Source organism: Amblyraja radiata, chromosome 26 (genome assembly GCF_010909765.2).
Source record: "Amblyraja radiata isolate CabotCenter1 chromosome 26, sAmbRad1.1.pri, whole genome shotgun sequence".
Classification (NCBI taxonomy): domain Eukaryota; kingdom Metazoa; phylum Chordata; class Chondrichthyes; order Rajiformes; family Rajidae; genus Amblyraja; species Amblyraja radiata.
Genome location: NC_045981.1, coordinates 9841361 through 9864389, shown reverse-complemented (window position 1 = coordinate 9864389; position 23029 = coordinate 9841361). Strand labels below are relative to the sequence as shown.

General features: G+C 53.8%; 1 protein-coding gene across 1 annotated transcript; it reads right to left on the bottom strand.

Moving 5' to 3' along the window:
* Nucleotides 1–11494: 11494 nt before the first annotated feature.
* Nucleotides 11495–23029, bottom strand: slc25a10 (solute carrier family 25 member 10). Its single transcript, XM_033044211.1, has 11 exons — nucleotides 22768–23029; nucleotides 15872–15991; nucleotides 15568–15682; nucleotides 15313–15361; nucleotides 15064–15105; nucleotides 14796–14839; nucleotides 13523–13593; nucleotides 13258–13350; nucleotides 13038–13115; nucleotides 12493–12549; nucleotides 11495–12231 (listed from the first exon to the last, which is right to left on the bottom strand). Exons 1-11 carry the CDS (start codon nucleotides 22855–22857, stop codon nucleotides 12097–12099), a joined length of 894 nt encoding a protein of 297 aa, XP_032900102.1. The 5' UTR covers nucleotides 22858–23029; the 3' UTR covers nucleotides 11495–12096.

Sequence of the window (23029 nt, the reverse complement as noted above, 5' to 3'; positions counted from 1 at the left end):
TAGTGGAATGAAGGGATATGGGGAAAAGGCAGGCACGGGTTATTGATAGGGGACGATCAGCCATGATCACAATGAATGGCGGTGCTGGCTCGAAGGGCCGAATGGCCTCCTCCTGCACCTATATTCTATGTGTCTATGTTTCTATGTGACAGTGAGCACTCTATGGTGGTGGTATTTGTGGTACCTCACTCATCTATTTAGCCCCCATTTTCTGGCCCCTTGGGGGGTCCCCCAGGTATCCGGCAGGCTCCCAATTCCGTTCATTTCCCGTGACCCCCCTACACACTCCCACAGTCACACATTGGTACTTAGTTCGTCTAACCTAATGTCTCTGGGCTGATGATCTCCTCCCTCTCTCTCTCTCTCCCATTCTCCTCCCTTCTTCATCTGTCGTGTGTCTTTTAGACCCGCAGCTCCGTTGAGGCGAGCCCGGCCAACGTGTCATCGTCCATGTAAATCAGACCTCGTTCACCATTCGGTGTTTGGGGGCAACTGGTGACCATGTGGTGCACCGTCTGTGTTGGTTCCCCACTCACTCGCAGGAGGCCCCACCTCTTCATCGCTACTCCATAGCGTCCTCAAGATGCCTGTCCTCAAGCGGTTGAGGGTTGTCCACCGCTTTCGGGGCAGGTCCTGGCCAGGGACGTCCATGGGAGAGAGAGAGAGAGAGAGAGGCAATTTACAATTTACCTGCAAACCTGCAGGTCATTGGAGTGTGGGAGGAAACCGGAGCATCATCTCCTTCCAACCAGCTACAGGCCTGGGGATTAAGGGCAGCTATGAGCTTCTCACCCCTCCCCCCCCCCCCCCCCCCCACTGCCCATCCCCTCCCCCCCCCCTCCATCCCCTCCCCCCACTCCATCCCCTCCCCCCCACACTGCCCACCCCCTCCCCCCCCCCACACTGCCCATCCCCTCCATCCCCTTCCCCCCCACTGCCCCTCCCCCCTCCCCCTCCATCCCCTCCCCCCACTCCATCCCTCTGTCTCTCCATCCCCTCCCCCACTCCAACCCCTCCCCCTCCATCCCCTCCCCCCCTCCCCCCACTCCCCACTCCAACCCCTCCCCCCCTCCATCTGCAGATGCTGGTTTACACCAAAGATCGCGACCCTTCTTCAGACGGTCTAACTTCAAGTAACATTTGCTTTCCCGCTCTCTTCCCCCCCCCCCCCACCTATATATAGTTTATACATATATACAGTGTATTTCATCAGCATTTAAAAACATACTTCAGTGTACATAACTCTATATCGGAGAATCTGTAAATAAATAACTCAGCTTAGGCTGCCCAGAATGTTTAAAAAATGCTGACATTTGTGGTGGAGCCGAGCGGTGGGAAAAAGACCGTCTCCTGGTCACAACCCAGCGGTGTGGACGGTGACTTCCCACTCTTCATCGCCATTCACTATCACAGGAGAGAGAGAGAGAGAGAGAGAGAGAGAGAGAGAGAGAGACACTGAGATTGAGAGAGGGAGAGAGAGATTGGGGGAGTGAGAGGGAGAGAGGGAGGGAGAGAGACAGGGAGAGAGACAGAGACAGAGAGAGAGACAGAGATTGAGAGAGAGAGATTGGGGGAGAGAGAGGGAGAGAGAGATTGAGAGAGAGAGAGGATGGGTGAGAAGGGGAGAGAGAGGGTGGGGTGAGTGTGGGTGAACACTGCGAGTGTGTGACCCTCCCTTCTGTTACGAGCCAACTGCCCATCCCCCACCCACCCAATGTGAACCTTCAGTAGATGATCTTGGTCGGGTAGGGACTTGGATGGTGAAGGACAACTCTAACCGGTGCAGATGGCCATGGGGTGGGGGGGGGGCAGTGGGGAGGTGCGAGGATGGTGGAGAGGTGATGGTGGGTGGGGGGGGGGCTGTGCGTAGTGAAGCATCTCGTGTCAGGAGGACCCCTCCCCTCCACCATCCTGAACCCCCTGCATGGGCTGGCCACCAGAATGATTCACAGTCGGGAATTTAAACTATGACGAGAGGCTGGGCAAGTTGCACTTGCCTTTTATGGGAAAAGACTTGGAGTAAATCTGAAGAAACTTAGTAAAGATTGTGATGGGAACGGAACGGAGATATCACAGACACACTCAGCACGTTGATAAATGGGCTGGATGACAGAAGCAGTAACCAGTTTCTGATCCACTGAATGATGACTGGGGCAGGAATGTAAAGGGCAATGAGGTTAGAGAACACACAGAACTGTGCAGTGTGGGAAGGAACTGCAGGTGCTGGTTTAAACGAAGATAGACACAAAATGCTGGAGTAACTCAGCGGGACAGGCAGCATCTCTGGAGAGAAGGGGTGGGTGATGTTTCGGGTCCAGACCCTTCTTCAGACTGACCCGTAACGTCACCCATTCCTCCTCTCCAGAGTTGCTGCTGCCTGTCCCGCTGAGTTACTCCAGCATGTTGTGTCTATTATGTCTCTCTAACCTCTCTCCCCTGTGGCTGAAACCCTCTAATCCGGGCAGCATTCTGGTAAACCTCCTCTGCACCCTCTCCAAAGTCCTGCATGAGGTGTGAGGTGGAACTCGGGAACTTCAAGGGTGGCACGGTGGCGCAGCGGTAGAGTTGCTGCCTCACAGCGCCAGAGACCCGGGTGCAGTCCTCGGTTAAGGGTGCTGTCTGTGCGGAGTTCGCATGTTCTCCCCGTGACCTGCGTGAGTTATCTCCAAGATCTTCGGCTTTGCTCCCACACTCCAAAGACGTGCAGGTTAGTCGGCTGCTTGCCTTGGTGTAAGTGTAAATTGTCCCTCGTGTGTGTGTGTAGGATAGAGTTAATGTGCGGGTCGGGGCGGACTCGGTGGGCCGAAGGGCCTGTTTCCGCAATGTCAATCTAAACTAAACTAAATTCCACTTTCTTGGGCCTCCACCATGGCCAGAGTGAGTCCCACCGCAAATTGGAGGAGCAGCACCTCATATTACACCCCAGCGGTATGAACATTGACTTCTCCATTGACTTCAAGGATTTCCTTGAAGTCCTTGAAATCAAGAAGTCCTTGATTTCTCCCTCCTTCCCCTCCCTTTCCCAGCTCTCCCACAGCCCACTGTCTCCGCCTCTTCCTTTCTTCTTCCCGCACATCAGTCTGAAGAAGGGTCTCGACCCGAAACGTCACCTATTCCTTCGCTCCATAGATGCTGCCTCACCCGCTGAGTTACTCCAGCATTTTTGTCTATCTTTGATTTTTCCAGCATCTGCAGTTCCTTCTTAACTAAATTCCACTCTCTCTGTGTGTTGGGTGTGAACCGTCAGGATGAAGTGACTGCCTGCTGTCCTTCCTCGTACTAACTCTGATGTACAGCTGTATTAACACCACAGCTGAATATCGACACTGCAACTCATCGCAGCGTGGGACCATTGCAATTGTTAATGTCTGGGCCCAGAGATGACGCACTCTGCAATACACCATCACCACGAGACAATGGACAAGACCCTAATCATCATTTATTGACCACAGGCTCTCTCATATGGTGTCGGGCATTTTTGTCAATTACCATTCATGCTGGCGTTTCAATCCTAGTTAATGCTGCTTCACAGATCTGGTGTTGTGTTGTCTGGGGACTGCAGTAATCTAATCCAACACCCACCAGGCTGATTGCCAGCCTCTAATCCCACTCCACACTGTCTGAGTCCCCCCCGCATCTTCACCAGTGTCACCGGCGCCTTTGGATGGATTTAGATCATCTGGTCATAAGTGATCGGAGCAGACGGATTAGACCATTCGGCCCATCAAGTCTACTCCACCATTCAATCATGGCTGATCTATCTCGCCCTCCTAACCCCATTCTCCTGCCTTCTCCCCGTAACCTCCGACACCCGAACTAATCAATAATATATCTATCTCTGGCTTAAATATATCCTCTGACATCAGTACTAACCAAAGAGATAGATTGATATTGATTGATTCATATTGAGTGATAGAGAGTGATCGATTATTATTGTGTAAGAAGGAACTGCAGATGCTGGTTTAAACCAAAGATAGACACAAAATGCTGGAGTAACTCAGCGGGCCAGGCAGCATCTCTGGAGAGAAGGGTTAGGTGACGTTTCGGGTTGAGATCCTTCTTCAGACTGTCTCTTGGGCCGGCACGGTGGCGCAGTTGTAGAGTCGCTGCTTTACACCGCTACACTGCAGCGCTGGAGACCCGGGTTCGATCCCGACTACGGGCGCTGTCTGTACGGAGTTTGTACATTCTCCCCGTGACCTGCGTGGGTTTTCCCTGGCTTGTCTCTACAGGTTTGTAGGTTAATTGGCTTCGGTGTAAGTGTAAATTGTCCCGAGTGTGTGTAGGATGTGCGGGGATCGCTGGTCGGTGCAGACTCGATGGGCCGAAGGGCCTGTTTCCGCGCTGTATCTCTAAACTAAACTGGGATTATATTCTCCAGGTCCAAAATAAACAACTATTTTTGGGGTTGGTTTAATATCCGTGGGTCAGTCTTGAGCCAAGCCTGACTGAAGAAGGGTCTCGACCCGAAACGTCACCCATTCCTTCTCCCCACAGATGCTGCCTGACCCGCTGAGTTACTCCCGCACTCTGTGTCTGTCTCCCTGCATCCAGGCCTCAATACACAGCAGATAGGCACAATGCAGGAGTAACTCAGCGGGTCAGGCAGCATCTGTGGAGAGAGAAGGAATGGGTGACGTTTCGGGTCCAGACCCTTGTTCCTTCGTCAGCTCCCAGCGTCAGGATCGAACCTGGAGCCCTGGCGCTGTGAGGCTGGGGCTCCCTCGCCCCTGAAGCTGCTGAATGAGTGTTTAAAGGAAGGCAATGGTTGGCGAGGTGGTGAGAGTTGCTGCCTCACAACGCCAGAGACCACGGCTAGATCCTGACCTCGGGTGGTGTGTGTGTGTCTGTGTGTGTGTGTGTGTGTGTGTTTCTGTGTGTGTGTGTGTGTGTGTGTGTGTGTGTTTCTGTGTGTGTGTGTGTGTTTCTGTGTGTGTGTTTCTGTGTGTGTGTGTGTTTCTGTGTGTGTGTGTGTGTGTGTGTGTGTGTGTGTGTGTGTGTGTGTGTGTGTGTCTGTGTGTGTGTTTCTGTGTGTGTGTGTGTTTCTGTGTGTGTGTGTGTGTGTGTGTGTGTGTGTGTGTGTGTGTGTGTGTTTCTGTGTGTGTGTGTGTGTGTGTGTGTGTGTGTGTGTGTGTGTGTGTGTGTGTGTGTGTGTGTGTGTGTGTGTGTGTTTCTGTGTGTGTGTGTGTGTGTGTGTGTGTGTGTGTTTCTGTGTGTGTGTGTGTTTCTCTGTGTGTGTGTGTGTGTGTGTGTGTGTGTGTGTGTGTGTGTGTGTGTGTGTGTGTGTGTTTGTGTGTGTGTGTGTGTGTGTGTGTGTGTGTGTGTGTGTGTGTGTGTGTGTGTGTGTGTGTGTGTGTGTGTGTGTGTGTGTGTTTTGTACGTTCTCCCAGTGACCTGCGTGGGTTTTCTCCGGGTGCTTCGGTTTCCTCCTATGATGCATTGAAATCATAAGGGCTAGGAGAAGAATTAGGCCATTTGGCCCATCAAGTCTACTCCGCCATTCAAACAATTCAATCCCTGCATCCTTGGCTGCTTGAGTCAGTGCGGACAGTGGGGTGAAGGGCCTGCTTCTGTTCCCTTCTCTCCCCCCCCCCCCCCCCCCATCTCTCCCCTACCCCCCCCCTTAGATTCCGCACAATTCGCACCTTATTCTTATCTCACACCTTTAGGCTTTAGGTTGCCCTTTGTCCAACCATCTGCCTATCCAACCCCTCCCCTCACCTGTATCCACCTATCACTCACCTAATCAGGCTTTGTCCTGTTCCCCCCCCCCCCCCCCAATTGAGAATGGAAAGATAGATTGCGAAGTGGACTTGATGGGCCCAATGGCCTAATTCTTCTCCTTGAACACGAACCAACTGCTGGAGGAGGTAGTTGAGGCAGGTATAAGAAACATCTAGACTGCTACCTGGATGGGTCTGGTGCGGAGGGATATGGGCCAAATGTGGGCGGGTGGGACTGGAGTAGGTGGGGCATGTCGGTCGGTGTGGACAAGTTGGGCTGAAGGATCTGTTTTCAAGCTGAATCATTGTACGACTCTATGACCAGGAGCTGGACAATTTATCGACCTGATAGCTCATCGATTTGCAGCAATTACGTGGTGATGTGACACCATGTCCAGCGACCAAGATCTATTGCGCATTGAAACGGTGAGATTAGATTAACACATGTCCTGCAGCCCTCGTTAGCAGAGAACGTGTTCTGCCAGGGATGGACATATGAGCGCCATCCATCTCCGTGTGAAGGCTGACTTCACATTCTTGTGTCAACAACATCTTTCCTGGGCTCATGGCCTCATCAATCACAGCGTTGATGATCAGCGGGGAGCGCAGCAGGTAGAACCGCTGTCTCACTGCACCCGGTTCAATCCTGACCTCGGGTGCTGTGTGTGTGGAGTTTGCATGCTGTCCACATGACCGCGTGGGTTTCATCCCACGTCCCTAAGGCACGTGGGTTCGTAGTTTAGTCTGTAGTTCCATCGACTCCATTTACACCACACGCTGCCTCGGCAAGGCCAACAGCATGAGCAAGGACCAGTCTCACCCCCCCCCCCCGGTCACTCCCTCTTCTCCCCTCTCCCATCGGGCAAGAGGTACAGAAGTGTGAAAACGCACACCTCCAGATTCAGGGGCAGTTTCTTCCCAGCTGTTATCAGGCAACTGAACCATCCTAGCACAACCAGAGAGCTGTCCTGAACTACTATCTACCTCATTGGAGACCCTCGGACTATCTTCAATCAGACTTCACTTTGCACTAAAGGTGATTCCCTGCATTGTGTATTTGTACCCTGTGGACGGCTCGATTGTAACCATGTATTGTCTTTCCGCTGACTGGATAGCACGCAACAAAAGCTTTTCACTGTACCTCGATACATGTGACAGTAAACTAAACTAAACTCATCAAACAAAGGTGGCGTTGTGTGTGCGGATCTCGTCACCCTATTACAGGAAGCAGGTGGTTTTAGAGAGGGTGCAGAAGTGGTTTACCCGAATACTGCCCGGATCAGAGGGCATTAGCTACAGGGAGAGGAGGTTGGATTGTTTTCTCTGGATCATCAGAGGCTAAGTGGCACCGTAAGCTGTCTCCTCCCCTTCCTTAACCCTCGAGCTGTCTCCTCCCATCCCCCCGCCCTCGGGCTCCTCCTCCTCCTCCCTTTTTCCTTCCTTCTCCCCCCCACCCCCCATCAGTTTCGGCCCGAAACGTTGCCTATTTCCTTCGCTCCATAGATGCTGCTGCACCCGCTGAGTTTCTCCAGCATTTTTGTGTACCATCCTAAATCAGTACCCCGTTCCTGCTTTCTCCCTCATCTCCCTTGATTCCGTTAGCCCTAACAGCTCTATCTAACTCTTTCTTGAATACATCCGGTGAATTGGCCTCCACTGCCTTCTTTGGCAGAGAACTCCACAGATTCACAACTCTCTGGGTGAAAAGGTTTGTTCTCATCTCAGTTTTAAATGGCCTACCCCTTTATTCTGAGACTGTGGCCCCTGGTTCTGGACTCGCCCAACATCGGGAACATTTTTCCTCGGGAACATCTAGCCTGTCCAGTGAATACAATCTAACTCTCATTGCTGTGATGTCGGGAACACAACTAACTCATGCACAGCAAGATCCCATTAACGACACTGAAATAAATGGCGGACTCACCTCTAGTGGGCGTGGGCTGGGGGAGGACCATTGACCAGGAGGCTGTAGAGAGGTCAAGGAGCAGCTGGGCTTGTACACTCTGGAGTTTAGAAGGATGAGAGGATATCTCATTGAAACATATAAGGATGTTAAGGGCTTGGACACGCTAGAGGCAGGAAACATGTTCCCGATGTTGGGGGAGTCCAGAACCAGGGGCCACAGTTTAAGAATAAGGAGTAAGCCATTTAGCTCAGAGACGAGGAAACACTTTTTCTCACAGAGAGTTGTGAGTCTGTGGAATTCTCTGCCTCGGGCGGTGGGGGCCGGTTCTCTGGATGCTTTCAAGAGAGAGCTAGATAGGGCTCTTAAAGATAGCGGAGTCAGGGGATATGGGGAGAAGGCAGGAACGGGGTACTGATTGGGGATGATCAGCCATGATCACATTGAATGGCGGTGCTGGCTCGAAGGGCCGAATGGCCTACTCCTGCACCTATTGTCTATTACTGTAATCTTCCTCGCTCTGGTCCCAGGGAACGCACTGCTCTGCTCACCTCCCACCACATCCCTGGCATCTCCCATCGCACAGCCTTCCCTCAACATTGGAGGGCTTGATATCAGATAGGCTGGTCTGTTCTCCTCCCTGGGATCTTGCTGTGCTTGAGTTAGTTGTGTTCCCGACATCACAGCAATGAGAGTTAGATAGTATTCACTGGACAGGCTAGATGCAGAAGGGATGGGTGATGTTTTAGGTCTGAAGAAGGGTCTCGACGTTACCCATTCCTTCTCTCCAGAGATGCTGCCTGTCCCGCTGAGTTACTCCAGCACTTCGTGACTATCTTCGGTATAAACCAGCATCTGCAGTTCCTTCCCACATATACCCACATGGATGTGCACATGGACACACACACGTACATACACACACATATACACACACACGCGTACACAGACGTACACACACACATGTATACACACACACACGTAAACACACGCATACACACACAAATGTACACACACACGTATACACACAAGCGTACACACGCGCGTACTTATACACACGCACACACACGTACCCACATGCATGTACATGTACACACACACACGCGTACACTTATACACACACGTATACACGTGTACGCAAGCACACACACACACAGACAGACAGAGAGTTTCAGCTAGACCACAGGCCAGCAGCTCGCAGCTTCATCGCAAGGGACAAGACGTCTTCATTGGATAAGTTATAACGCTATAAAGGTATAATTTAATAGAGGAAATGTCTTAAGGGAACAAAGTGAACAGAAAGGACAGAGCATAAATCTGATTAAGTGGGTGGTATTTGAGTATTGAGTTCTTCAGATTAATGTGTGATTTGATTCTGGGAGACAGTCGCAGTCACCCGCACCCAGTGTAGTGTGTGGAGACTGGTCACCACAGGCGTCCCTGCCCCACCCCCACTCACCCCTTGATTCCGTTAGCCCTAAGAGCTATATCTAACTCTCTCTTGAAAACACCCAGCGAATCGGCCTCCACTGCCTTCTGTGGCAGAGAACTCCACAGATTCACAACTCTCTGGGTGAAAAAGGTTTTTCCTCATCTCAGTCCTAAATGGCCTCCCCCTCATTCTTAAACTGTGACCCCTGGTTCTGGACTCGCCCCCCCCCCCCCCCTCCCTGTCCAATCCCTTAAGAATTGTATATGTTTCTATAAGATCCTCTCTCATCCTTCTAAATTCCAGTGAATACGAGCCCATCCGACCCACAGATTCATCGGCCTCCGGCTGTGGAAGAGCCCCCTCCATTGTTGAGGTCGGTGGTTTAACGCTAGATGCTTGCACACACTCAACAGCATCTGTGGCGTTGCGCGCCTGCGCGCCTGCGCTCTCCACTGCAGAGGAGGCCAGAGGCTAAAGCCGGATTGATTCAGCCCCCCAGCTCCTTGGGAGAGAGAGCCAGAGAGGCAGAAATAATGGCAAGCATTCCGTGCGAAAGCACGCAAGCTGCTTTTTTCACTTCACTCCTAACTGGAGATCGAGAGGAGGTGTACGTGGGGGGGGGGGGGGGGTTTAATAGGAACCCGGGGGGGAAACTTTTTCCTGGCAAAGGGAGGTGGGTGAAGGGAACGAGCTGCCAGAGGAGGTAGTTCAGGCTGGGGCCTATTGCAACGTTCACAAGATTGATCCCTGGGATGGCGGGACTGTCATATGAGGAAAGATTGAAAAGACTAGGCTTGTATTCACTGGAGTTTAGAAGGATGAGGGGAAGATCTTATAGAAACATATAAAATTATAAAAGGACTTGGACAAGCTAGATGCAGGAAGAATGCTCCCAATGTTGGGCGAGTCCAGAACCAGGGGCTACAGTCTTAGAATAAAGGGGAGGTCATTTAAGACTGAGGTGAGAAAAAACTTTTTCACCCAGAGAGTTGTGAATTTGTGGAATTCCCTGCCACAGAGGGCAGTGGAGGCCAAGTCACCGGATGGATTTAAGAGAGAGTTAGAGAGAGAGCTCTAGGGGCTGGTGGAATCAAGGGATATGGGGAGAAGGCAGGCACGGGTTATTGATTGGGGACGATCAGCCATGATCGCAATGAATGGCCGTGCTGGCTCGAAGGGCCGAATGGCCTCCTCCTGCACCTATTTTCTATCTCGATGTCTAAGGTTTGGGAAACATTTGGACAGGTACGTGGATAGGGCGGGTTTGGAGGGATATGGGCCCACAATGCAGGCAGGTGGGACTGGGGTAGATGGGACGTGGGCAAGTTGGGCCGAAGGGCCTGTTTTCTCTGACCTCCTCCGGCCTCAAAGAATCCCGAGGAAGGTTTAGTATCTTGATGCGCCTTAAAACGACACGCTATGATCATATTTAAGAAGGAACTGCAGATGCTGGAACAATCGAAGGTAGACAAAAATGCTGGAGAAACTCAGCGGGTGAGGCAGCATCTATGGAGCGAAGGAATAGGTGGCGTTTCGGGTCGAGACCCTTCCGGGTCTCGACCCGAAACGGCACCTATTCCTTCGGGGTCTCGACCCGAAACGTCACCTATACCTTCGCCCCATAGATGCTGCCTCACCCACTGAGTTTCTCCAGCATTTTTGTCTACACGCTTTGATCATGCCATCTATGGTTAAAATGGTGCTTTACATGGTCTGAAATATCCCTCGTTTAAATAAAATTCCATCGTAACGTGTGTACATGCAGTGAAATGCCTGCAGTTCAGCACAGTATTGGCCTACGTAGCCAGGCACAATCTCCGACTCGCCAGGTGTACATGGAATAGGAAAAGGGTCTCCGTCTGAAACGTCACCCATTCCCTTCTCTCCAGAGATGCTGCCAGTCCCGCTGAGTTACTCCGGCACTCTGTGTGTGCGAGTTTAATGGTCCACTGAGGCTGCGTGCAAGAGTCGCCAAGTTTTGGTGCCATTTCCGAGGTCGAGTCCCGGTCCGTGTGCCGAGTCTCCTGGAGCGGGGCCTGATTCAGGCGAGCCCCAGGCTGCAGCCGGGCCTCCATCTGTCGCCTCCGTCCAGCAATGCCTCGTCCCTCTCCTCTCCTCGGCCCCCCTCCAGCCCTCGTGCCCCAGGGAAGGGCGCATCCCACAGCCGACCTCGATCCTGAGACCCGGCTGCTGTCTGTACGGAGTTTGTACATTCTCACTGTGACCGCGTGGGTTTTCTCCGGGTGCTCCGGTTTACTTCCACACTCCAAAGACGTTCAGGTTTGTCGGTTAATTGGCTTTGATACAATTGTAAATTGTCCCTAGTGTGTGTGGGATAGTGTTAGCGTGCGGGGATCGCTGGGCGGCACGGACTAGGTGGGCCGAAGGGCCTGTTTCTCCAAACCAAACCGTCAAAAAATAAACCTGCTGGAGACGTTGCTATATTACTGTCTTTATTGCAAAATATATTTTTTAGTTTAGTTTAGATATTCCTATTTGATATTCGACACTGAATGTGCAGCTCATAAAGATTTTGCAATGAATTAGTTTTGTGTTTAATCTTGATCTTGAGCTCGGAATGAGATGAGTCTGTGGTCTCAGGGTGAATGCTGACGGAATGTGGGTTGAAGTGGCCACTCGCTGCCCCCTGTCCCCTCACTGGCACCCACCCAGCTCGGGCCCGTATCACCCTCTGCTCCCCACCCCCACCCCCACCCTGGGGTGCCCTCATGGGGACCCACGGCCGACTGGGGCCCGGTCTCCATGGAGACGGTAAAACACATGGCATTGGATCACTGGAGGACGAGGGAAGGGGAGAGGGAGGGAGGGAGGGAGGGAGGGAGGGAGGGAGGGAGAGAGAGAGGGGAGGGGGTTTGGGGAGGTGACCTGTCCCCACTAGCCCATGGAGAGTCCATGTTGCCCGTTGCCACTAGTAATGAAAGGCCTGTGTGTGTGTCGGTGGGGGTGACGTTGCCGTTCCCAGACTCCAGCCCCGGCAACAGGTTCCCCAGACGAACTCCGGACACTAGTGGTCCCGGGGCTCAGGCGAGGGGAGGGGGGGGGAGTCGAGGGCGTGAGGCGGGCACCAGGAGGCCGAAGTGCGTGCGGAGCTGCTCGAGGAAGAGAAAGGTCAGGACCGTGTGGGGAACCAGACGGATGGCGGCCGGAACAAAGCCCTGTGGGGAGAGAGGGGGGAGAGTTAGAGACCTCACGCACATCCACCCCCCTCCCCTCCCCTCCCTTCTCCCCTCCCCACCCCACCCCAATAACAGCTGGAACAAAGCCCTGTGTAGAGAGAGGGGGGTTTAGAGACCTCACACACACCCCCTAACGCACTCCCCCTCCTCACCCACCAGAAGGGTTTCCAGATCATCCGTGCAGCCGACCCCTGACCCCCGAACGTGACCCCTGACTCCGACAGGGGTCTGTCTACTCACCTTGTAGAAGCCCAAGGGTCCCAGACGGGCCGTCTCCTGCAGGCAGTGCCACACGCCCTGGGGGGGGGGGGGGGAGAGTCACAAACTACACACAGACACCCCTCCCCCCCACACATTTATATTTTGCTCTATGTTCCACACGGACTAGAGGGGCCGAAGGGCCTGTGTCCATGATGTCCGGTTCACCAAGACGGTACATTTCACACGGTAGATTCGCTGCCTCACGGCACCAGACACCTGGGTTCCATCCTGACCACGGCCGCTGTCTGCACGGAGTTTGCACGTTCTCCCCGTGACCTGCGCGGGTTTTCTCCGGTTGCTCCGGTTTCCTCCCGCACTCCAAAGACGTTCAGGTTTGTAGGTGAATTGGCTTCAGTGAAATTGCCCCAAGTGCGTAGAGAGTGGATGGGCCGAAGGGTCTGTCTCCGTGCTGTATCTCTGAACTAAACTAAACATTGTTTCCTTGAAACACGAGCCCCAACCCCCTCCCCACAGACACTGACCGACGGGAGGGGGGGGAGGGGGTGAGTAGACGGTCTCCTTACCCGATACTCCCCCTTGGAGCTCATCAGCCGGGTCTTGAGAACATCGAGCGGTTGGCAGAGGAAAGTGGCACAACCTCCCTGGTAGAGAGAGAGAGACGGGGTCAGGGGTCAGGGGAGGGTACAAGGTGGAGAGAGAGGGGGGGAGAGAGGGGGGGATGAGAGAGGGGGGGATGAGAGAGGAGAGAGAGAGAGGGATGAAAGGGAAGTGGTGGAGACTCACGGCGATGAAGCTGGAGAGGAAGTGTGTGAGGATGTTGTCGTTGAGGAGGCCGGTGCTGAGCACGAGCTGCTTTGCCTGGTCATAGCAGGACAACTGTGGGAGGGGAGAGAGAGAGGGGGGGGTCAGTCACACCCCCGCACTCACCCTGAACCCCCCAACCCCCCCCCCAAGTGCCAGGCCCTTCAACCCCAGACATCACCCCCCTCCTCACCCCCTCCTCACCGCCAGTCCCTCTCCCTCCCCTCCACCACCCCCCCGATCCTACCTGCCCGATGGTGACGAGAGCCCCCCGACTCGATGCCATTGATGCCCCCGAGAACAGCCTCCTCGCTCCCTCTGGGGGGGGGGAACATAGATTAGTGACGCTCCCAGTGACCCCCTTCCCTCCATAAGATCAGTTCCCCCCCCCCCCCCATCCCAAGCAGGGGAGAGAGAGACCACCCAGGGGAGTTCATAAGTGAAAGGAGCAGAATTAGGCCATTCGGCCCATCAAGTCTTTCCCAGAGCTGCTGCTTCACACCAGCCGGTCCCATGGAGCGTGTCTGCCACCCAGTGGTGTCCGATGTCACTGCAGTCTCATTCAGCAGCGGCTCACACCTGCCCCCCAGTGGTTTCTAGTGCAACCGCAGCGTCGCCACTGGCCATGGCTCACTCCTGCCCCCCAGTGGTGGCCAGCCTCCAGCCGTGGCTCACTCCTGCCGCCCAGTGGTCTCCAGCCTTATTGCAGCTTCAGCCAGAGATGGCTCACTCCTGCCCCCCAGTGGTGACCAGCCTCACTGCAGCCGCAGCCTCCAGCAGTGGCTCACTCCTGCCGCCCAGTGGTCTCCAGCCTTATTGCAGCTTCAGCCAGAGATGGCTCACTCCTGCCCCCCAGTGGTGACCAGCCTCACTGCAGCCGCAGCCTCCAGCAGTGTCACTCCTGCCGCCCAGTGGTGGCCAGCCTCACTGCAGCCACAGCCTCCAGCAGTGTCTCACTCCTGCCTCCCTGTGGTTTCTTGTGTTACTGCAGCCTCAGCCACTGGCTATAGCTCACACCTGCCTCCCAGAGGTGTCCGGTGTAACTGCAGCCACTGGGGGTGGCCCAAGGGTGGGGACCCTTCCTCAGTCCTGTCCCTGCCCCCCACGGTCACCCAGCAATGCTCACCCGGACACAGAGAGGGAACAAGGTCCCCACCCCACCCCCCTCAGCCTCGCCCGCTGACCCCCGGAGAGAGGGGGGGGGGGGAAGATGAACTCAGCACGGTGGCGCAACAGTAGAGTTGCTGCCTCACAGCGACAGATACCCGGGTTCGATTCTGACTACGGGTGCTGTCTGTACGGAGTTTGCACGTTCTTCCTGTGACCTGCGTGGGTTTTCTCCGGGTGCTCCGGTTTCCTCCCACACTCCAAAGACGTACGGGTTTGCAGGTTAATTGGCTTTGGTATAAAGTGTCCCTAGTGTGTGTAGGACAGTGTTAATGTGCGGGGATCGCTGGCCGGAGCGGACACGGTGGGCCCGGGGGCTCCATCCGCGCTGGATCTCTGTATTTGTGACTCACCTTCCCTGAAAACTCGGTAAATCCCGTCCAATGCGTGCTTGTAGCTGTCGGTGAGAGGGGGAGATGTGAGAGGAGGTGAGAGGGGGAGATGGGGGAGAGACACATGCAGACCCTGCCTTAGACCCCTGTGCCCTCCCGCTTCATCAACCCCCCCCCCCAAACACCCCTCTGTCCCCCTCATCAGGGGAGTGGAGCGGAGGGACGGCCATTCCATCGGGCGGGCGGGGGATAGAACGGGCTGGATGGAACGAAAGGCGGAGACACTCACTTCCTGCGCAGCTCTGGCGGCAACTTCACGTCGTTCTGCATCCTGGGGGGCAAAGGGCAGAGGTCAAAGGGAACCGCATGGATGGGGGGGGTCACGAAGCGAGTGGGGGGGGGAGTGAACGGAAGCTGAAGGGGGAGGGAAAGGCTGGAGGCAGGGGAGAGGGGTGGGTGGGATCGGGCAGGAGCCATGGGGGGAGGGGGAAGACAGGGTGGGGGTGGGGGAGGGATTGGGGGGGGGGAAGAGACTGACCTGACGTTGACCATGTCGGCCGGCGTACCCACAAACCCCCCGGTGAACCCTGTGGGCAGAGACACAGCCGTTACCACGGTGACCAGGAACCCCCCCCCCCCCCCCAGTCACCAAACACGAAGGGGGGGGGGAGAGAGAAAGGGGGAGCAGGGGAGAATTCATGGAAAGAGGGAGACAGACACACAGTGGGGGGGGGGGAACGACGGACAGGTGGGTGGGGGGGACGGAGTGGCGAGGGCGAGGGGAGCGACTCACCTCCGAACGCCGCCAACAGAACCTTCTGGTAGAAGGGGAGGGGGCAGTTGGTGTCGCCCGCGATGTGGTCTCTCACCGTCTCGTAGATGGCGAAGCGAGTCATAGAGTAGGTCATCTGTGGGGGGGGGGGGGGAGTTACCGCAGTTACACCCCTCATCCCAGACACCCCCCTCCTTCCGACCCACCCCTGGAGCCCACAGCACCACTCCCCCTCACTCTCCTCCCTGCTCCATCACAGACCCCCCCCCACCTCACTACCCCCTCCTCCCCAACCTTCCACAGACCCCCCCACCCCACCCCCTACCTGTCTGCAGAGTGAGGCGCTGAGACCACTGTAGAGGGCGAGGATTCCATCATTGCGGACCACCTGCAGGGCCATCCCCGTCATGCCCATCCGCACCTCCTGCTGAGTCTGCAGGTGAACCTGTGGGGGGGGGAACGAGGGGGGGGGGGGTCAGAGCACAGCACAATCCCATGGCCAGAGGGGCTGTCGGGGGGGGGGGGGGGGGGAACCACCACCAGGGCTCGGTGAAGCTGCCTCACAGCTGCTGCCAGAGACCCCGGGTTTCATCCCGACTACAGGTGCTGTCTGTACGGAGTTTGCACGTTCTCCCGGTGACCTGCGTGGGTTTTCTCCGGGCGCTTGGGTTTCCTCCCGCACTCCGTAGACGTGCAGGAGGTTTGTGGGTTAAATGACTTCGGTAAAATTGTCAATTGTCCCTAGTGTGTGTACGTTAGTGTGTGTGGTGATCGCTGGACAGCACGGACTCGATGGGCTGAAGGGCCTGTTTTCATGCTGTATCACTAAATTAATTTAATAAAAGTCAAAAGTATTTTAAATGTTGTTATAGTCCCCACCTCAACTACCTCCTCCGGCAGCTCGTTCCAAATAGCCACCGCCTTCTGCTTTAATCATGTATTGTCTTTCCGCTGACTGGATAGCAGCAACTAAAGCTTTTCACTGAACCTCGTGACAATAAAATAAACTCATCTCTATAAACAAGTTGCCCCTGGTGTTCCTATTAAATCTTTCCCCCCCTATCACCTGAAAATCCTGTGTCGCCTGTTTATGGCTCCCCCATTCGGCCCATCAAGTCTACTCCGCCATTCAATCATGGCTGATCTATCTCTCCCTCCTAACCCCATTCTTCTGCCTTCTCCCCGTAACCCCTGACACCCGCACCAATCAAGAATCTATCTCTCTCTGCCTCAAAAATATCCACTGACTTGGCCTCCACAGCCTTCTGTGGCAAAGAATTCCACAGATTCACCGCCATCTGATTAAAGAAATTCCTCCTCATCTCCTTCCTAAAATAACGTTCTTTAACTCAGTGGCTGTGCCCTCTGGTCCTAGACTCTCCCACTGGTGGACACATCCTCTCCACATCCACTCTATCCAGGCCTGTCACTATTCGGCACGTTTCAAGTCTGTGCGTTTGCTGTCTGTTGTCTGGAACAATGAGGCATTGTACTGATCGCAGGGGGTCCTCGTTTACAGGCAGGCCATGTCTGCACTGTCGCGACTATCTGCCGATCTCGCCCTGTGTGTTTACACCACTTTGCCCGAGGCAGTAGCTGGAACGCTGCCCACTGGGCCGGTCTAGGCCGGTGTAGGCCGCATTTAAAGCGGCGATCTCCAACACCGCTTGCCCTAAAGTGGCGATCCTGTGTTACTGCATCACGAGCTGCCAGACAATATCCCGCTCACTATTCACCCCCACCACCCCCCCCCGTCCTCAGCAACAGATTCTATGCGGCACGGCGGCACAGCGCTAGAGTTGATGCCTCAAGGCGCCAGGCGGTTCGATCCTGACCGCGGTTTGTACGGAGTTTGCACGTTCTCCCCGTGACCTGCGTGGGTTTTCTCCGGGTGCTCCGGTTTCCTCCCGCACTCCAAAGACGCGTGGGTTTGTAGGTTGATTGGCTTCAGTAAGTTGTAAAATTGTCCCTGGTGTGTGTAGGGTAGTGAGTGGAGTGACGGTCGCTGGTCGGCCTGGACTCGCTGGGCTGAGAGGGCCCGTTCAGACGCTGTATCTCTAAAGGCGAATGGAAAAGTCTTTCCGCTGACTGGTTAGCACGCAACAACAAAATCTTTTCACTGTTCCTCGGTACACGTGACAATAAACTAAACTCATATAAAGGAGGAAGCGAGAACTGCTCCTCGAGACCAGTGGGGCCGGCCCTGTTTCCACAACTGCACCAAACCTGCACTAAAAGGGAAGTCAGATTAGCGGGATAACTCACGGCACAGTGGTTTGCAACTTCATGTACAGCTTACTTTAGATTAGAGATACAGCGCGGAAACAGGCTCTTCGGCCCGAGTCTGCGCCGACTGGCGATCCCTGTACACTAACACTCTCCTACACACACTAGCGACAATTTACAGAAGGCAATTAACCTACAAACCTGCACGTCTTTGGAGTGTGGGAGGAAACCGGAGCACCCGGAGAAAACCCATGTGGTCGCAGGAGAATGAGGGGGGACCTCATTGAAACTTACAGAATAATGAAAGGCATAGTGGATGTGGAGAGGATGTTTCCACTGGTGGGAGAATCTAGGACCAGAGGTCACAGCCTCAGAATTAAAGGGCGCTCTTGTAGAAAGGAGGTGAGAAGGAACTTCTTTAGTCAGAGGGTAGTTAATGTGTGGAACTCATTGCCACGGAGGGCTGTGGAGGCCAAGTCAGTGGATATTTTAAAGGCAGAGATAGACAAATTCTTGATTAGAACGGGTGTGAAGGGTTATGGGGAGAAGGCAGGAAAATGGGATTAGGAGGCAGAGATCAGCAATGAGTGAATGACGGAGTGGATTCGATGGGCCGAATGGCCTAATTCTACTCCTATAACGTGAACTTGTGATACATGTGAGGACAACTAAACCTTAAACTAAATGAAGGCTAACTAAACTAAAACGCCAAAATAAAACACTTGTAGTTGGGCAAGTAACTGGTGGAAGGCTCTGCAAGACTGGGGCAGTAGAATGACAACAGACAATAGTTGCTGGAGTAGGCCATTCGGCCCGAGCCAGCAGTGTCATTCAATGTGATCTTGGCAGATCATCCACAATCAGTACCCCGTTCCTGCCTTCTCCCCATTTCCCCATGACTCTGCTATCTTTAACTCTCTCTTGAAAGCATCCAGAGAACCTGCCTCCACCGCCCTCTGAGGGAGAGAATTCCACAGACTCACCACTCTCTGTGAGAAAATGTGTTTCCTCATCTCTGTTCTAAATGGCTTACCCCTTATTCTTAAACTGTGGTCCCTGGTTCTAGACTCCCCCAACATCGGGAACATGTTTCCTGCCTCTAGCGTGTCCAAACCCTTAACAATCTATATGTTTCAATAAAATATCCTCTCATCCTTCTAAACTCCAGAGTGTACAAGCCCAGCCGCTCCATTCTCTCAGCATATGACAGTACCGCCATCCCGGGAATTAACCTTGTAAACCTACGCTGCACTCCCACAATAGCAAGAATGTCCTTCCTCAAATTAGGGGACCAAAACTGCACACAATACTCCAGGTGTGGTCTCACTAGGGCCCTGTACATCTGCAGAAGGACCTCTTTGCTCCTATATCCGATTCCTCTTGTTAATAAGGCCAACATGCCATTGGCTTTCTTCACTGCCTGCTGTACCTGCATGCTTACTTTCATTAATTGATGAACAAGGACCCCCTAGAGTTAAGCTGGATAACTCATGGTGGAGTGGATAGGGAACCAGGTCGGGCAGAGGTGTTGGCGTTTGGTGGTGCCGGGGGCATTCGCCCGTCCCGGTGGAGATTATCTGGCTGGTTAATGGCAAACTGCTGGAGCAGAGGATGGGACCTTTGCCCGGGCAAACTGCAGCCTTGCACAACTCTCCGTCTTGCACAAGGAGCTCGAACCAAATGCACTCCTCGCGCTGGCTGTACACAAATTAACCAGCTGCGGTTAACGTTTAGACATCGCTCCGTGCCCCGCCCACCACGGACAGCCAATCACATCGACCAGTGGCACCGACCGATCAACTCCCCACCCCTCCCTAGACTCTCCCTGAGGCCTCTGATCCTAGGGAGAGTCTAGGACCAGAGGCCTCAGAATAAAAGGACGTACCTTTAGAAAGGAGATGAGAAGGAATCTCTTCAGTCAGAGGGTGGTGAATCTGTGGAATTCATCACCACAGACAGCGGTGGAGGCCAAGTCTTTGTGTATTTTTAAGGCAGAGATAGATAGATTCTTGAGTAGAACGGGTACGAGAGGTTGCGGGGAGAAGGCAGGAGAATGATGTTGACTTGAGATGGAAAGGTAGATCAGCCATCACATCTCATCGAGCAACTGGGAGCACATTGCGCTGGACAGGCGCTCCTGGAGGAAATCCGTGCCGGAAGGAGCTGCACGTCACAAAATGGAACTACGGCGTGTCGCAGTGACAAGCGCCAACACCGTAAGGAGAGAGAGAGAAGGGGGCCAACATCTACCAACCACAGCCAGTCTCCACTGCCCACGTGTGTGGATCGTGGATCGGCCTCTACAGACATCTGCAGACCCACAAGTAGACGACCCTATGGAGAGGAGAGGACAGTCATACTCGTATTGAGTGACCGCCGATGATGATCAGATCAGCCATGATTTGAATGGTGGAGTAGACGCAATGGGCCTAATCCTGTTCCCTACCACTCGTAAACAAGCAAACGTTGTCCCTTTCAAATCTCTCCCTTCTGTCCGTAAGACTCTTGAGGGCCTGTCCCACAGACTCGGTTTGTACTCGCTAGAATTTAGAAGATTGAGGGGGGATCTTATAGAAACTTACAAAATTCTTAAGGGGTTGGACAGGCTAGATGCAGGAAGATTGTTCCCGATGTTGGGGAAGTCCAGAACAAGGGGTCACAGTTTAAGGATAATGGGGAAATCTTTTAGGACCGAGATGAGGAAAACATTTTTTACACAGAGAGTGGTGAATCTCTGGAATTCTCTGCCACAGAAGGTAGTTGAGGCCAGTTCATTGGCTATATTTAAGAGGGAGTTAGATGTGGCCCTTGTGGCTAAAGGGATCAGGGTGTATGGAGATAAGGCAGGGATGGGATACTGAGTTGGATGATCAGCCATGGTCATATTGAATGGCGGTGCAGGCTCGAAGGGCCGAATGGCCTACTCCTGCACCTATTTTCTATGTTTCACGACCTCTGCTGAGTTTGCCCTTGACTCACTCGCAGCATGGCCGTCACAAGGTCATAGGTAGGTCGTAGCAGGTCGTGATGCCAGTCGTAGGTACTCGTGGCATCAAGTAGGTCGGGGCGTTTTTCTAGCCTGATGAAAAATGTCCACGAGTAAAAAAGGTTGTGAATTAGGTTGTGAAAGTGGGACAGGCCCTTAAGACTTCCCTGTCCTAAGAATAAAGACTGCGGGCCTCTTATCTGCGGCACTCACCACTCTGTAAGGTCACCCCTCGGCCTCCTATGTTCCAGAGAGAAAAACACCCAGCCTTCCAGGCCCAATGACATTCTTGTAAATCTTTCATTCCACCCTTTCCAGTTTGATGACATCCTTAGTTCAGCTGGTTGATCAGAACTGCACCACCGTACCCCAAAGTCTGGCCCTACCACCCTTTTTAAGTAGAGTAGTGTTATGCACAGATAGGGCTTTGTTTAGCAGCAATTTTGCTCAATAATGAGAGAAAATAAAATCTCTATAATTCAATAACCGGCAATGTCTCGTGATTAGAGGGGCGGGTGGGGGAGAGGAGAGAGAGAGGCTGTGTGGGTTTCTGATGCATGCATTTTGTGCATTTAATGCAGGATTTCAGTTTTAGTTTAGAGATACAGCGTGGAAACAGGCCCTTTGTCCCCATCGAGTCAGGAAAGGGGTACTGATTGTGGATGATCAGCCATGATCACATTGAATGGCGGTGCTGGCTCGAAGGGCCAAATGGCCTACTCCTACACCTATTGTCTATTGAGTCCGTGCCGGCCAGCGATCACCCCGTACGCTAACACTATCCTACACGTTACAATTTTTAACCAAAGCCAGTTAACCTATAAACCCGCACGTCTTTCTTTGGAGTGTGGGAGGAAACTGGGGTACCCGGAGAAAACCCACGAGGTCACGGGGAGAAGGTACAAGCTCCGAACAGACATGGTCAGGATCGAACTGGGGTCTCTGGCGCTGTGGGGCAGCAACTCTACCGCTGCACCACCGTGCCGTCTATTCAACTCTCGTTTTAATCGAGAATCGGTGGACATAGGTTTTGGGCGAACGGGTGAAAGATTTAACGGGAACTTGAGGGGTGATTATCTTTTTAACGCAGGGAGTGGTGGGTTATGGGGCGAGCTGCTGGAGGAGGTAGTTGAGGCAGGGACGTTAAGGACAGGTAGTGTAGGGAGGAACTGCAAATGCTGGTTTAAACCGTTACAAGGCCTTCTACGCCCGAACCTCCAGACTCAGAAACAGCTTCATTCCCAGAGTAATAGCGGCTCTGAACCGGCCCTGCTGAGTGCCCCCCATCCCCCCTGGACTGTCTCCCTCGGATGGTCACGTCGCACACACACATCTGCACTTTAGTCTGTTTGAACTGTTTTGACTATTTTACTGTTCTTTTTACAAACCATGTTCTCGGGGTATCTAAATCTAAATTGTATTAGTTATTTAAGTTATGACATCGGATGGAAGCTGCATACCAAATCTCGCTGCTCTTATGTGCAATGACAATAAAATATATTATTATTATTAGATAAGACACAAAAAGCTGGAGTAACTCCGCTGGACAGGCAGCATCACTGGAGAGAAGGAATGGGTGACGTTTCGGTTCTTCAGACCGTTCTGTGCCTTCAGACAGGTACATGATAGGGCAGGTTTAGAGGGAGATGTGCCAAATATGGACAGGTGGGACTAACAGATGTTGGTCGGTGTGGGCAAGTTGGGCCAAAGGGCCTGTTTCCATGCTATCACTGTCACATGCAGATAAGCAGTGCCAAGGCCCAGAGCAGGATAGAGGAGAGAGGGGGATAGAGGCGGAGGGAGGAGAGAGAGGGGGATAGAGAGAGGGAGAGGGGGGGATAGAGGCAGAGGGAGGAGAGAGAGAGGGGGGGGAGATAGAGAGAGGGAGGCGGATAGACGGGTGGAGGAGAGAGAGAGGGAGAAGAGGGGGGAGAGAGGGAGAGGAGGATAGACGGGTGGAGGAGAGAGGGAGGGGGCTAGAGGGAAGGAGGGGAGGGGGTGTCTCTCACCTTGAGCAGGTCCAGGGGGTGAGTACAACACGCCGCCCCGCACGATGCCAAGCCGCCGAAATACCAGCGGGAGACGCGTTTCTCCGCCATTGTCGCCGCCGCCGTCTAGACCAGCGGCCGCGGGACAGACACAGACACAGACACAGAGACCGGGGGGGAGAGACCCTCGGGCAGCGCTGTCTGTCTGTCTGTCTGTGTAGCCCGGGCTCAGCTGTTACAGTCGCTGTAACAATCTCTGGCGGAGCGGGCGGGACTTTGTATC